This window comes from Dermacentor albipictus, chromosome 8 (assembly GCF_038994185.2).
Source record: "Dermacentor albipictus isolate Rhodes 1998 colony chromosome 8, USDA_Dalb.pri_finalv2, whole genome shotgun sequence".
Lineage (NCBI taxonomy): Eukaryota > Metazoa > Arthropoda > Arachnida > Ixodida > Ixodidae > Dermacentor > Dermacentor albipictus.
In genome coordinates, this window is record NC_091828.1 from 30,386,399 (window position 1) to 30,401,478 (window position 15,080).

The 15,080-nt window shown below is 43.1% G+C and overlaps 1 protein-coding gene across 5 annotated transcripts in view; it reads right to left on the reverse strand.

Annotated features, from left to right (window-relative positions):
• LOC135912820 (retinol dehydrogenase 13-like) overlaps positions 1–15,080 on the reverse strand; it is a 395,668-nt gene that overhangs the window by 26,064 nt on the left and 354,524 nt on the right. For 4 of the 5 annotated variants that reach the window (XM_070523227.1, XM_070523226.1, XM_065445355.2 and 1 more), the window contains 2 exons: positions 4,997–5,240; positions 1,910–2,146 (listed from right to left, as the gene is read on the reverse strand). In XM_070523227.1, the coding sequence (XP_070379328.1) occupies positions 1,910–2,146; positions 4,997–5,147 (388 nt within the window). In that variant the 5' untranslated portion in view covers positions 5,148–5,240. The remainder of the gene's footprint in view (positions 1–1,909; positions 2,147–4,996; positions 5,241–15,080) is intronic. The other variant, XM_070523228.1, reaches the window with a different exon arrangement.

Below are 15,080 nucleotides of genomic sequence, written 5' to 3' on the forward strand. Positions count from 1 at the left end.
TTGCTATCGCAATAAAATTGAAAATTCTCAGGAACTAATGGAGTTCTCGCCACTCTATACTTTTTGTCAGAGTCTACCAGTGCTACCCATGTCAGAAAATAGGTACAACGCTCAAAACATTTAATTGTGGTATGTCATGTGGTATTTCAGCAAGCATTTAGCCACTATGGCAGTGTTTCGCTGCTGTCTTGCCGATATAGAACTTGGGCCGCTGCCTTTATGGTGGAATAGAGTAGCCGGCTATGTGCAACGTGTTATGTACCACTAGGTATGTGAACATTGTTGGCCAATTCCCGGGAAAAGGTATGTGCCATGAGGTACGTGCCCAAATAAACGTGCCGCACAAGAAGCAACAACGAAGAAGTCGGCAACTGGGAATTGAAGAAGTCAGCTTCCGAGAGATGAAGGAGTCGGGTACTTAATCAGCCGAGCAAGAAAAAAGATGGTCACCAATCCATTGTGTGAAGGTGGTTGGACAACTAAGCTGTAAACGACAAATAAAGCGGCCCCCCATTGCGACGTAGGTTGAAATTATTCATGCGACGACATTCACATGTGCTTTACCTAATTATTAGCGTGAGGAGTTTCAACGGCCTGCGACTTGGCTTGCGACCCTGCTCCATGCACCTACATAGAGTAGACCAGAGAGGTGGAAAATTCGCCGCACCTCGCATGCTTCCTGCACTTCAGGACTATACACTGCACTATACACGGCCTTCCCATAGCATTGACAGAGCATGTGTCAGTTGCTAGGCGGGTTCGTCTTTTTCTTACAAATGTTTTCTTACATCACTGCGTACTTTGTATGCTATAGTTAGGCTCACGCCACAGCGGCAGCATGCGCAACCGTAATCTTTACCGAGAAACGTATGTGGGGAGCGCTACGTGCTTCGCATTGCATGTAGAAGCAGGCGCGGCTTATCATCAGTTATGCGGTTTAGATGCTTGTCTTCAGCTTGTTTTTTTATTGGAAGACATGTTGTTTTATATTTTATGTGCATGATTCGAAAGGCTGTATATATTGTTTGCTTCACTTTGCTTAGTGTCTGTAGGCTCTACCTTTTGGGGCATAAACCATCGCATATTGGGGTATAAGCCACAGATCATGTTAGTACTCTGTCGACGCTACGCCCCGAATAAATACCGAGATACTAGTCATATACAGGTTCCATGTAAAATGAACTGAACATAACCGACTAAGGTTCGAGTATTTTTTCAGAAGTGAGCGCAGAACAAAATAGAGGTGACGATGGAGAATTAAATATATTTTCATCAGTAGTACAAAAAAAAGCATGTGAAGTATAATTGCACAGTCGGAGGTCCTGAAGTAGACACTTTCGGCGGACCTCCTAAACAGGAAACAAATCGAGGTTAGTGCAATTGTGGCAACAGTAGCAGGCTAAATCATACAAAGTTTGTGTTGGTCGGCAGCGTTTAATGCAGCGTTTTAATACAAAACTATGTGGTGGTAGCATGGGGAACAAGCAATGCTGCAAAGTATTGACAGGGACAGAAAAAAACCAAAGAAATATAAAATGAAAAATATGAACAGTACAATACAAATATATTTATTAATGTTTACATCGCACAATTTCAGTAAGCAGGAAAGAAACTTTCGCTCATCATGGAGTCACGCGTATGCAGTGGATTAACCACTTGGTTTCCATCGGTGGTCTGCAGGCATTCTGCGCAATTCTATCATTTTTTTCTTCTGTAAGTTAATTGGGCATGTACTTTCTTGCAAAAGCAATATACGACTTCAAAGTCAGGGCCCTACCCATCGTTTCGTCAATCTAATTGCGTCCCTGAATTACTGAGTTCTCGAGACAAATTCTTGACACTACGGAATCGTCGACGGGAATCGCGAAATACGCAAACATGGCTTTCCTGGAGCAGTTTGTATACGCACCCAAAATGCCGGCGTTGTTAATCAGGACATCTAGGCGCTTTTCCTGCTTGACCACTTGCTGCGCGAACTGCCTAATGGAGTGGAAGGAGCACAGGTCGAGACTCATGCACTCAGGTCGCACGCCGGTGTCACGCGAGATCTCGTCCGCCGCCACGCGTGCCTTGTGCACGTCCCTGCAGGCCAGGATTACCCGCGCGTTGCGCCGGCAAAGCTCACGGGCTGTCTCCTTGCCGATTCCTGCGTTTTAGCGAGGGTACCGGGTATTCACTTTGACATGCACAATTCTGCATACAGCACCTGAACCTAGCTACGCGGTGCGAGTGGGCTCCAGCTAATAAAGCGAAGCATTATACAGGGCGTTTCATGTAACTTGAACCAAGGATTAAGAAAAAAAGTCGTTAGCGGCAGCTGAATGAACCTAATGTCATATGGTAAACGGTGATGTAGCGCTCCTTACAGTCTCTTTTTTGCATCCTGGCTTAACAGGTAATTAACTAAGATAAATATGCAAGTTTGTTATTATTCCCTAAAGGACAAGTACGTTTCGTTACTTTGTAGAGGGGATTCACACAAGAGCGATGATTTTTTTTCTTTTTGGAAACGCGCATGCTGCGTGGTGATTTTTTCCAGTATTTAAAGACAGCCCACGAAACATGAAACAAATCCACGTGACTGGGCTCATGCGTGATCGCATTGCGGTGCTCTCAACCTTACTTCAAGCAAAAGAATCATGCACCTCAAACTATAGCGCTCATTCTAGAGCTCGAAATCACGCCTAGCGCTTAACATAAGAACAAATTGGGAGTCAATCCGGATGCTGCACACGTTATCAGAGAAGGCATCTGGTGAATCGTGACGAACACTTGCGAACGAGAAACGTTGCGAAATCGGCCGTAGCAGCGCCTCTTACGCCAACGATATACCTTTTAGAAGCTTCCGAAATATATTTGCTTTCATGACATCTAGAGTGCGACACCAATCTGTACTGCTGGAAATGAGTTTTAACACCAGTGTTGCAGGCCGTTCGAATGGACCGAGTAACTTTCCAGGATAGCATTGACCTCGCTTCGCTTTTACTTCGTGCGCCTCAGATGCTCCGACTAGGAGCACTGTCCTTCTGTGGTCAGCAAAGAGTTACAGCTTGCCTAATTGTCTCACCTGCCCAACATAGTGGCTTATGCGCGACCTCGAAGACGGTGCATGCACAGTGCAGATAACTTGCCCCGCAAGAGCTTATCATCACTACATGTCTGGACTAGTTTATGCAACGCTGTTAGTGAGAATTGCGCGAAACTACGCCACAGAATGCCAGCGATAATATTAGCTGAGCAAGAATATTTACCTCTGAAGAGACAAGGTATTTTCAGGAATCCGGCAACTAAATAGGCCCACAGTGAGCCGCATTTTCGTGTACTTGTACTTTTAGGTCGGTGGCCATTAAGATAGCTCGCTACTAAACGCGTATGAGACTCACTTCACGCCAACATTTCCAACGTTGACGCTTGATCAATCACAATTAAAAGAATACTTAGCATAACATTGACTGTATGTTCCTCAAATAACAATAAAAACCACGTTTTGGACCCACAGGGGTCACATGAGTCGAGAACGAGCAATACAGCAAATGGGTGCTTCGGGTGTCATTAGAAAAGTTTTATTTTTCACAATACTAAGACATTTTTCTTTCATTGAAATACGTTCTAGGATAGCATGTGAAAAATGGTCAAATTATGCTGTTTCTTCAGTTTATATTAAGAAATGGTCCCGAATGAAACTTATAGTTACTGTGATAAAACTGCCCCTAGAGCCTGCTATAACCTAAAATTATTATGCATGAGACTGTCGCAGACCAGATTAGGAAAAAGCTAAGTGCTCTTTTATATATTGTTTAGGTGCTACTTTGCAACTGAGGAAATAAATAAACCAATCAAGTGATAAGTCAGTATCACAGAGAATAATTTATGCGTACGAAAGCTTTATTAGGACTTACTTTTAATGTAATAAGAAATATGTTTAAATTTTAGGTATTGACGCCAATGCCTGCAATGCTTCGATTCGCACGTCGGCTTCGCCTCATAACGCTTAGCTTCAAATACACTAGTAAGTGCCACACACGACTTTGAATGTCCACAACAAGAAAGTTTCAATATTTCTGAATTGATCACATTTTAGTGGATTACACTAATCAAATATTTATGGAAAGCGGTGGCGCCGCGTATTGTCTCCTTTAGCGCCATTTATACAGCGTCATAGCACATATCACGCACGCGCTGTATATATACGGCTATATATTTGGAAAGATATGTTTGTAAGTGACAAAAACTGACAAACATTTTTGCTTTGGGAGGACATTTGTTTTGTATTTATTCCATTAAACTTAGGCCATCCCGCTTTCCCGATGGGGCATATACTTCTAATGTCAAATCCCTTATGTAATGCCTTGTAATAAAGCGCCTTTAAGGGTGTATCAATACCTTAAAAGCTGAATACTTACGCTTGACAAGAGCGGTAAAGAAATTGAAAAGAACTGCTTTCCTGGGATTCTGAGAAAATGACATGGAATGCTCTTGACGAGCCAGAGAGGATAAAATTGCGGATATCTTGGAAGAAGGTAAGTTGACTTGTTCTGAGGTTTATATGGGATGTTGTCTTGTGCAGTGATTGACAATCATTGACAGACTTATTTCAGGCGGTTGTGTCGGGCGCTGGGTGGCCAGGCGTGGCTTCAGGTGCGGGAGGTAGGTATTGGGCGCAACGGGTTCGCGTTCTGTGCCGCCTCACTGTGCGCATTGTCTTGTTCACCCGTCTCGCGTTATCTAAATAGTGCCGAACTTTTCTTGAAGGAAACGCTCGGGTGGAGCAGTTGCCGGCATGTCTCGCAAGTCCAGATCAGCCTGCATCCTACAACTCCCCCCTTCTTAATGTGGAGCCTGCCGTTAGAATGTCTTTCACAAAACGAGTACTTCTTCAAGGCGCTAGATACCTTCAGTCATTCAGTTCAGGCTACACATCAACCGTTCTACTCGAGGTAAGAATTCTCGCTCAAAAAACACCAATACTTGATGACAAAACAAGTAATAGTCTTACCCCTGTTAGCTCCAGTGACGATCACCGTCTTTCCCGACATGTCCCGCGTTGATCTGCACTTGCCCACTGTGACCAGACTGTATATCTTCACAAGCGTCGCGAGAGCCAAGACTGTCAGCACGACGCAGGCCACGCACCACAGCAATACCATCCCGACGGCTTCAGCACAGGGCACTCCAAGGTTATATTTCGGGAGGGGATGCAGTGTTTTTCAGCTTACGTCGTAAACTGAGAAAACGAGCACCTATGTGCACATTAGAAAACACGTTAAAAATGCCAAGTTACGTGCGTACATCGTTAGATATTCTACAGAAAAGCCTGTAAAAACGTCCAGAGGAAATGTTTGTTTACTTTGTGCCATACACTCTTTTGTTTGTTCACTCAGTGCCGTTCCAAGACTGCCCCCCAACAGTCTGTCTATCACTGTTCGACTACACCACATGAAATTCAAGCTCTTTAAGAAGACGGTTGTGCGAATGGCATTGATTATACAATAGGAATACGTCCTATCAAAACACCGCCGCTCAGCTGCGTGTGCTGCTTGCCCACATTTGCAACTGCATCCTGCGTAATGGCCTGTTTTATGATAGCATGAAAATTGCACGTGTTTCCGTTGCGCGCAAAGGCGGCAGCAAGAATGTTCTTTGAAAGTATCGGCTTATCTACATTTTAACCGTGGTTTGTAAGATATATATCTTAAGTATGAAACTAACGCAGGTTCTCCTTAAAAAGCAAGTCATAGTTAACCAAATTATTGCCTTCGAAATAATGAATCGCTACAGAAGGTTTTCTTGTTTATTAAAGAAGAAATAATTGAGAACAGTAAAGATAAGCACTATACTGGACGGCATCCTGACGACAGGCGAAGCTTAAATGACGATTTCGCACCGACTGCGGCGACATCACCACCACGAGTACATACCTAGTGGGCGGAGCTAATGGACAACTTCGCCCTCTGGGTCAGAGTACAAGACATGGTGACGATGGCATGAGCCCAATGAGGTGACAATGCTAGAATGGCGACTATGAAACGACGAGGACGGCATCACGAATCATAAGTACATAGCTACTGGACCAAGCTTGTCGACTAATTTTGTCACTGTGTAGGTTGGATAGGCTGGATAGATAACGATACAAAGGTTCAAAACACCTGAAGTAACCAAAAAATTCTAATCGCAATAATAAAGCTATTAGCACTGAAGCGCAACCACATTTTTACGACGAAGAAATAGATCTTGTTTCGAACAATTTCTTTGGTGTTGGTAGGACTTATTGTGCTAGGAAATAACGAAGACACTGGGTATGCTAAACGAATTAAGGTATGTTCTAAAAATCTGCTTCAGGCATGAGATATGCACTGATTAGGCAGCACTATTGCATTCTAGTTTCTGGTGTTGTAAACAAAAGAGGCATTTAAGCAGGCTAGTGTGCAACAGAAAAACGCTATATGGTTTACTGGAAATCTATTTAGCTTTGAGCGCACATTACCGTTCTTCAAAAAGTTTGATATCCTTTTCATTACGAGCCAATTTCTCCGAAATCTTGAAAATACTATATAAAATAGTATTAGCTTAAATGGAACAGCTTTTCTTGCGTCTTCTTGCCGTGCAGGCTCGTTCTCTATCTTAAGAGATCTAGGGTACCTTAGAAAAATGGATAAGACATCTTATGGGTGCCAGTTGATAAATTACCAGATACCTAAGCTTTGGAATGCTGGCCCACAATTATTCGACATCGCATTACCATCTAAGGTATTGTTCTTGTTCAAACGGCAGGTAGGATGTTTTTTTCCGGAGAGTGAAGTGCGTTCGCAATGTTCAAAACCTGAAAGTGCGTTCGAAATATTTTATCATTATTACGTGTTTCCTCCATCAACTGATTTTGTAATTTCGAGTTTTGTTATTCTTTGGGCGTATTTCTAGTAGAGTACTTACAATTTTTGCATCCTATTCTTGGTGCAAGTTACGCAAGCCTTATAGTATATGACGCGGTATGATTCCGCATACACTGTAAATTGTCTGTAGTGCCGCATGTTTTGTTTGGTTGCGAGGCTCAATCAGGCGTCATACGGACGCCAATCGAACGGTAAATGAATTTCTATTGTGTATTGTATATTGCTTCTTGTCATTGCTGTAATTTGGAGGATCATACCTAGCCTAAATAAATGAAAATGAAAAAAAAATTCAAGTCAGCGTCCCAACAGCAGGCTGAATACGAAAACACCGCATGGATCACCGCAGAAGCGGTAGAATAAGCCAACACATCCATTAAGCAGAAGGGCACAACCTGTGCGACCACCTAACGGCACGCCGTTACTCTCTATCAGCAGACGAACTAGATGGAGACCCTCTTTAGCACGGCAGTAAAGGTAGCGCAAGGCCTACCCAATATTGCACCCATGCTGTTTCTTCTAAAACTCCGTATTCACAATACCATCAGCGAAATAGTGCAAGGCTACCTTAACCAAATTCTGTTCCTCCAAAGCCCAAAGAAGGCATGCCTCGTTCTATCTCGACTGAGATACTCAACGGCACTGAAACCCTATCGAGTAGAACACAAGTTTATTCCTCTTAACGTACAACAAAAAGTTCCGCTAGCCCCAGTTTTCCTGAATATGCACCACCGCCATGGTAAATATTGAAGAAGGGCGAGAGAACAAGCCTTGGCTTGATTCTTTCTCGACGGAACGGCCCTAAAACCGCTCCTGTACATCAACGTGTCCCGGTACCAAAAGAGAGCTGCTATGTGTCCAGCCGTATTAGGTAACAGAGGTACTCTGATGATTTAAGCCTTGCCCAGTGGAACGGGAGAGGAGGTTGCAATCAACCTGCGCATCATGCAAGGATCAACCATGCCAGCACTGCATGAACAGAGCACAATGGTCACAAATTCACCGACCACCTACAGGGTATTGGCAAAACGAATGCCGACACCGTCATAATCATCATCATCAGCCTATTTGAAGTTTATTGCAGGACGTAGGCCTCTCCCTGAGATCTCCAATTACCTCTGTCCTGCACCAACCTATTTCAACTTGCACCGTAGAATTTCCAAATTTCACCTCACCTAGCCTTCTGTCATCCTCCACTGCGCTTTCATTCTCTTGGCACCCATTCTTTAACCCTAATGGCCCATCGGTAATCGAACTTACTTACGCATTACATGGCCTGCCCAGCTCCATTTATTTATCTTAATGTCAATTAGGATATCGGCTATCCCCGCTTCCTCTCTGATCCACACCGCTTTCTTCCTGTACTTAACATTACGCCTAACCTTCTCAATTCCATCACCCTTAGCGTGGATCTTTCCTCGTTCTTGAACTTTTATGGCAATCTCCAAGTCTTTGCCCCATACGTAAGAACTGGTAGAATGCATTGAGTGTACACTTTTCTTTCAATGATAGTGGTAAGCTTCCAGTAAGCAACTGACAGTGTCTGCCGCATGCGCTCCAACACATTTTTATTCTGTATGTTTCCTTCTCCTGATAAGGCTTCTCTGTGCGTAATTGATCTAAGTAAACGTACTTCTTCACTGACTCTAGAGGCTGATTGGCGACGCTGAATTCATGTTTCCTTGTGAGGCTGTTGAGCGTTATGTTTGTCTTCATCATATTAATCTTCAGCTTTAGTGTTACGCTCTAGCTGTTAAGAACCGCAATCATTTGTTGTAATTCATCCAAAGACTCCCTGAACAGGACAATATCGTCCACATACCGAAGGTTGCTGATATATTCACCGTTGATTCTCACTCTTGAGTTTCCTTGTTTAATAGCTTGAATAGTTCTTGCAAGCACGCAGTAAAGAGCATTGGAGAGCTTGTGTCTACTGGTCTGACCAATTAGTTTATTGGTATCTTCCTACTTTTCTTGTGGACAATCAAGATAGCTACGGAATCTTTGGAGATATTTTTCAGGATATTTCTGCAGCCTCCTGTACTCCTTGGTGACGCAACGCCTCGATGACTGGTGGTATTTCTATTGAATCAAATGCATTTTCGTAATATATGAAAGCCATATAGAGAGGTTGATTATGTTCTGCAGATTTCTCGATTACATGATCCGTTACATGGAAGTGATCAATTGTAGCGTGGTTGCTCAGTGGCTATGGTGTTGGGCTGCTGAGCACGAGGTCGCGGGATCGAATCCCGGCCACGGCGGCCGCATTTCGATGGAGGCGAAATGCGAAAACACCCGTGTGCTTAGATTTAGGTGCACGTTAAAGAACCCCAGGTGGTCAAAATTTCCGGAGTCCTCCACTACGGCGTGCCTCATAATCAGAAAGTGGTTTTGGCACGTAAAACCCCAAATAAAAAAAAAATTGTAGCGTATGCCGTCCTGAAGCCGGCCTGTTCTCTTGGTTGACCGAAGTGAAGTGTTGCCCTTATTCTATTGGAACTTATCTTGGGGAATATTTTAGACAATACTCGGATAGGCTGATGTGTCAATAAATTTTCAATTGTTTGACGTTTCCCTTTCTGTGGATTAGCATAGAGTTGGCATTATTCCAGTTGTCTGGGTGCCTTGGAGTCGCGAGATATTTGGTATAAAGGGCCGCAAGCTTTTCAAGCATGATGTGTCCTCCATATTTGATTAAATCGACTGTTACTCTCTCTTTCCCTGCAGCTTTTCTCCGCTTCAGGCCTTGCACGGCCCTTATAACTTGGTCGATAGTTATTCGAAGAACCTCTGTAACCTGTTCATTGCTTATCCGAATGGAAGTATCATGGCTGCTCTGAGTACTGTAAAGGTCAGTATAGAATTCTTCTACTGCGTTTACTACATATTCAAAACTGCTGATGACATTACCCTTCTTAACTCTCAAATTATATCGTTTTTTTTTATTCTCACTGATTCCTTGCTGAGTCCTTTCTTTACTGCATCCTCAGTCTTTCTAACGTTATATTTTCGAATATCCCTTACTTTCTCCTTGTTGGTCAGTTCTGACAGTTGCATGAATTCTATCTGATCCCTTGAGTTGGACACTTTCATTATTTGCCGTTTGTTTATTAGGTCCTTAGTTACTTGGGAGAGCTTCCCTACTGGTTGTATTGGTGCCTTACCTGCCCATTTATTTGCTGCTTCTGAAACCAGCCTAGTTATGGTTTGATTCATTTCCTCTACGCCATCTTCATCTCTCTGTTCTAAGGCTGCATATTATTTTACACGTACCAGCCTTAATTGGTCTGCCCTTACCCTTACTGCATCTGGGAAGGCCAGTTTCTTTCTGACCAATTTTACTCTTTCCCTCTTCAAATTGAGATGAATACTAGCGCTCACTAACCTTTCCCACACACAGGATATCCGCCAAACACGTACCATTCGTATCGCTTACCCTGGGAATGCCCCCACTCTCCTCGCTAGTCCCCGTATATCTTCACGTACCCCCCATTTCTACAGAGTGGCTGCGCTAACCAGCTCAGACCCGCAGAAGGCTGACGCAGTGGGTACACAGAGTGGTGAGACTCAATGGGGCCCTACGCTAAAGGATACACTTACGAGGAAGATGCGTCACCATAATACATAATAATATTCTCTCTTTCAAATTGAGGATTTCGTGGGTGGCCGATCAATCAAATGCTGCGTGCTGATTTTCTACCTTAGTGACAACATTGGCTTTGCCTTTGTGATCACATTGCTATCTATCATAATTATCTATTATGCATTGCTTAGACATAGAAACTAGCACAGCCAAGCACCATAAGTGCGGGGTGCATATAATGAGGGAAGAAAAAGAGCTAATTATATTTTGTCAAGTGGTGCATAAGCTTGCTTAAGGGGCAGTCACAACTCCCTGCATGCAGCCATCCATAAAAAAGATGCGCAGGCATACCGGAGACAAAAGCCTCTTTCGGAAAAAAGCAAGCAAGACCGGTTTCCCGCACAATGTGTTTAATTGGGTGATTAAAAAGGTTCTTCATGAAATCACGGCAAACAATGAATAAGTATATCGTACAAAGTCTAGGGACAAAAGCTGCGTGCAGATTTGTCATGCATTCACAACATATCCCAAAGAATGACGAAAATAGTTGCAAGACATGATGTTGACCTTCTTTTTACAGCACCAATAAAACAATAAGATTTTCGTTAGAACGTGAACAATACTGTGTTGAACAATATCGTTTATTGATGTCAGGTCAAAAACAACTTTTTTTGAATGTAGAACCTATGCCATATACAACATCCCGCTTTCGTTTGACGACAATTACATACACCTAACAGGGGCGTATATAAAGGAGCGTACTCATTGACGCAAATAAGACCCAGCCAGGAAAGCAAGCTGCCCATTCTGCACCACAGGTAGATGAGCCGCGCTTTTCCGGTACTAAGATTATCGCGTGCCCTTTCGCCATGATGGAAGTAGAAATTACGAAGCACTTTAAGTGCGCCATATAGACATGTAGACGCGCCAAGTGTAGCTCTTGCCGAAGAAATAAAATATTTTAACAGAGCCCATGATATCAAGGAGGAAGGAAAAAGTGGAGAAGGAAAGGCAGGGAGGTTAACAGGTTTAGCTCTACTGGTTTGCTACCCTACACATGGGAGCGTGCTCACCTACGGGGCAGAAACCTGGAGGCTTACGAAAAGGGTTCTACTCAAATTGAGGACGACGCAACGAGCTATGGAAAGAAGAATGATTGGTGTAACGTTAAGGGATAAGAAAAGAGCAGATTGGGTGAGGGAACAAACGCGAGTTAATGGCATCTTAGTTGAAATCAAGAAAAAGATATGGGCGTGGGCAGGACATGTAATGAGGAGGGAAGATAACCGATGGTCATTAAGGGTTACGGACTAGATTCCAAGGGAAGGGAAGCATAGCAGGGGGTGACAGAAAGTTAGGTGGGCGGATGAGATTAAGAAGTTTGCAGGGACGACATGGCCACAATTAGTGCATGACCTGGGTTGTTGGAGAAGTATGGAAGAGGCCGTTGCCCTGCAGTGGGCGTAACCAGGCTGATGATGATGATGATGACATGGGAGCGAGATAGGCGGGTGAAAGTTGCGGAGGATAGAAATAGAGAGAGAGCCCATAGCACAGTACACACATCTTCAGAATGTACATGCCACAAACGCGCATGTTGACTAAGAAAATTAGCTGCATTTGGTTTATTCTTTCTCACTCTTACGTGCGTTGTGTTTTCTTGTCTCACTCAGTTTTTTTTTTGCCTTTTGAAATACTGTATTTAAGGTGCATGTCGTTACAAAAAGATAACAGTTCACTGTGTGCTTCACCTGGTCCGTCTTCTTCTAGTTGGCATGTTCCTTGTTAGACCTTTATGCAGGATTCTAACGATAATCCATCAACTAAGACCTGTCACACATGTAGTTTCATATGTTTCTTGCCGCGTACAGGCAAGGGTTGTATTGCCAAAGTTTCTTTTCAGTACATTATCGATAGCTATAAGAGAGAACTAGTGCGATAAGCAGTGAAGTATAAACCCTTATCTATTTAGCTCCACAAGATGGCTATTTAGATGGCTTTAACTGTTTGGAGCAATGCAGGATCTATAAAGGACAGCGCAGTGAACGGCCGTATATCTTACGCATCTGGAGTTGCTTAGCGCGCTTTGCATTATGAGAGTATAAAGATGTTTGCATTGCTAGGACCAGATTAATGCTAGGACCAGATTAAGATCTTTCATAGGGTACACGTGATATACTTTAGCACGTCAAACTTATCGTCAGTGCCTCCTTCACTGATCTGTACTGCACCAGAATAGCTTCTACAGCATATTGCTCGTAACAGCAACACGTACCAGTACTGATATCTCGTCTTTATGCTGTTTCTGCGAGAATTTTGTTTTCGCGAACTCGCATTTCCTTTCTAGCTACGCAGAAAAACACCAATGACTTGCAGTTACTCCAACGCGAGCGATAGCACGAAACATCTTACGTGAGCATCAAAGGCATTCTGCGATTTGAAAGATAGCTGTCTCTATGGCATGTTCACTTTCTCATTTTATAAAATACACCACCCGTGGCTCAGTTCCGGCTTAATTACACTGCGACCCTAGCCTAATGACCATCCTGCTACTCCCAGAAGTGGCTTGGAGCTCACCTACAATTTTCTCTTTATTACGCTTTTCAGGCTGTAACTACGGTCCGGACAGGCCGCCGATGGAAACTGATCCTTGCAACACGTTTATCAGCCGAACCCTCTCGAGTGAGGCTAGCTTAGCAGGACTCTTTGAGGAATTATGATACATTCTTTGGGATAGCATCGGCCTTAGTGAGATTAGAAGAACTGGTGATGCTTATACATTGCTGAATAATGGATGTCCTCTGGTATAGAGGTCTCCTAGATATGAAGCAATACGGGGTAGGATTCCTAATCCATAAGGACATAGCGGACATTGACGAATTCTACAGTGTTAATGAGAAGGTAGCAGTAGTCGTACTAAAGCTGAATGGGAGGTATAGAATAAAGGTAGTAGAAGCCTACGCTCCAACATCCAGTCAAGATGATGAGGAAGTAGATCGGTTTTATGAATATGTTGAATTAGAGATGAGTAAAGTGCAAACTAAGCATAGTGTAGTAATGGGCGACTTCAACGCAAAAGTGGGAAACAAGCAGGCTGGTGAACAAGCAATTGTCAACTACGGCATCGATTCCAGGAATGTAAGAGGAGAGATGCTGCTAGACTTTTCAGAAAGAAATAACCTTAGAATAATGAACACCTTTTTCAGGAAGCGTAGCAACAGAAAGTGGACCTTGAAGAGCCCTTATGGTGAAACAAGAAATGAAATTCACTTCATACTTTCTGCTGATCCCAGCATAGTACAGGATGTAGAAGTGATAGGTAGGGTAAAGTGCAGTGATCATAGGTTAGTGAGGGCTAGGATTCACCTCAATATGAAGAGCCTAAGAGCAAAATTGGCCAAGAAGAAACAGGTCAACCTAGAGGCACTAAGGGTAAAAGCAGTCAAATTCAAGCTGGTACTTGCAAACAAATACGCAGTCTTAGAATAGAGAGATGGTGATGACATAGAGCTAATGAATGAAACCGTAACTAGGTTGGCTCCAGAGGCAGCAATTGAAGTGGGAGGCAAGGCACCAAGGCAACCAGTAGGCAAGCTATACCGAGTAACGAAGGACCTTATAAAGAAATGACAAAAAAATGAAAGTGTGCAACTAAAGAGATAAGGTAAAATTCGCGGAACTTTCCAAACTGATCAACAAGCCAAAAATAAGGGATATTCGAAACTATAACAAGTGAAACACTGAAGAAACCGTAAAAATGGATGCAGCCTAAAATCGGTGAGAAAGAAACTTGGCATCGGACAAACCAAGACGTATGCACTGAAAGATAAGCGGGGAAATATCATGAGATATATTGAATATATAGTAAAAGGAGCCGAAGAGTTCTATACTGACCTGCACAGTACCCAGGGGAGTTAGGATACCTGAATTATATACAGTGCTGAACATGATGCAGGAACTCCTCCTATAACTATCGACGAGGTTAGAAAGGCCCTGCAAGACATGAAACGAATAAAAGCGGTAGGAGAAGATGGAATAACAGTCTATTTCAACAAAGATGGACCAGACATAATGCTTGAAAAACTGGCGTCTCTTTATACGAAGTTTCTGTCGACTGCCAGGGTCCCAGAAAACTGGAAGAATGCAAAAAGTATACTAATCCACAGAAAGGGAGACTTTAAATAATTGAAAAATTATCGGCCCTTTTGCTTATTTTCCAGTATTACATAAACTATATACCAATATAGTCTCCAATGGAATAAGGGAAACACTGGAGTTTAGTTAGCCAAAGGAACACGCCGGCTTCAAGAAGAGATACTCTACAATGGGTCACATCCATGTCTTTAGTCAGTTTATCGAGAAGTCGACAGTGTACAATGAGCCTCTGCATATGGCTTTCATAGATTAGGAAAAGGCATTTGACTCAGTAGTGATGCCAACAATCATAGTGACATTACGTAGTCAAGGAGTACAGACCGCTTGCGTAAATACCTTGGAAAATATCTACAGAGGTTCTACAGCTACCTTAACTCTACACAAAAAAAGCAGGAAGACACCTATAAAGAAATGGGTCAGACAAGGAGACACAATCTCTCCAATCTTATATA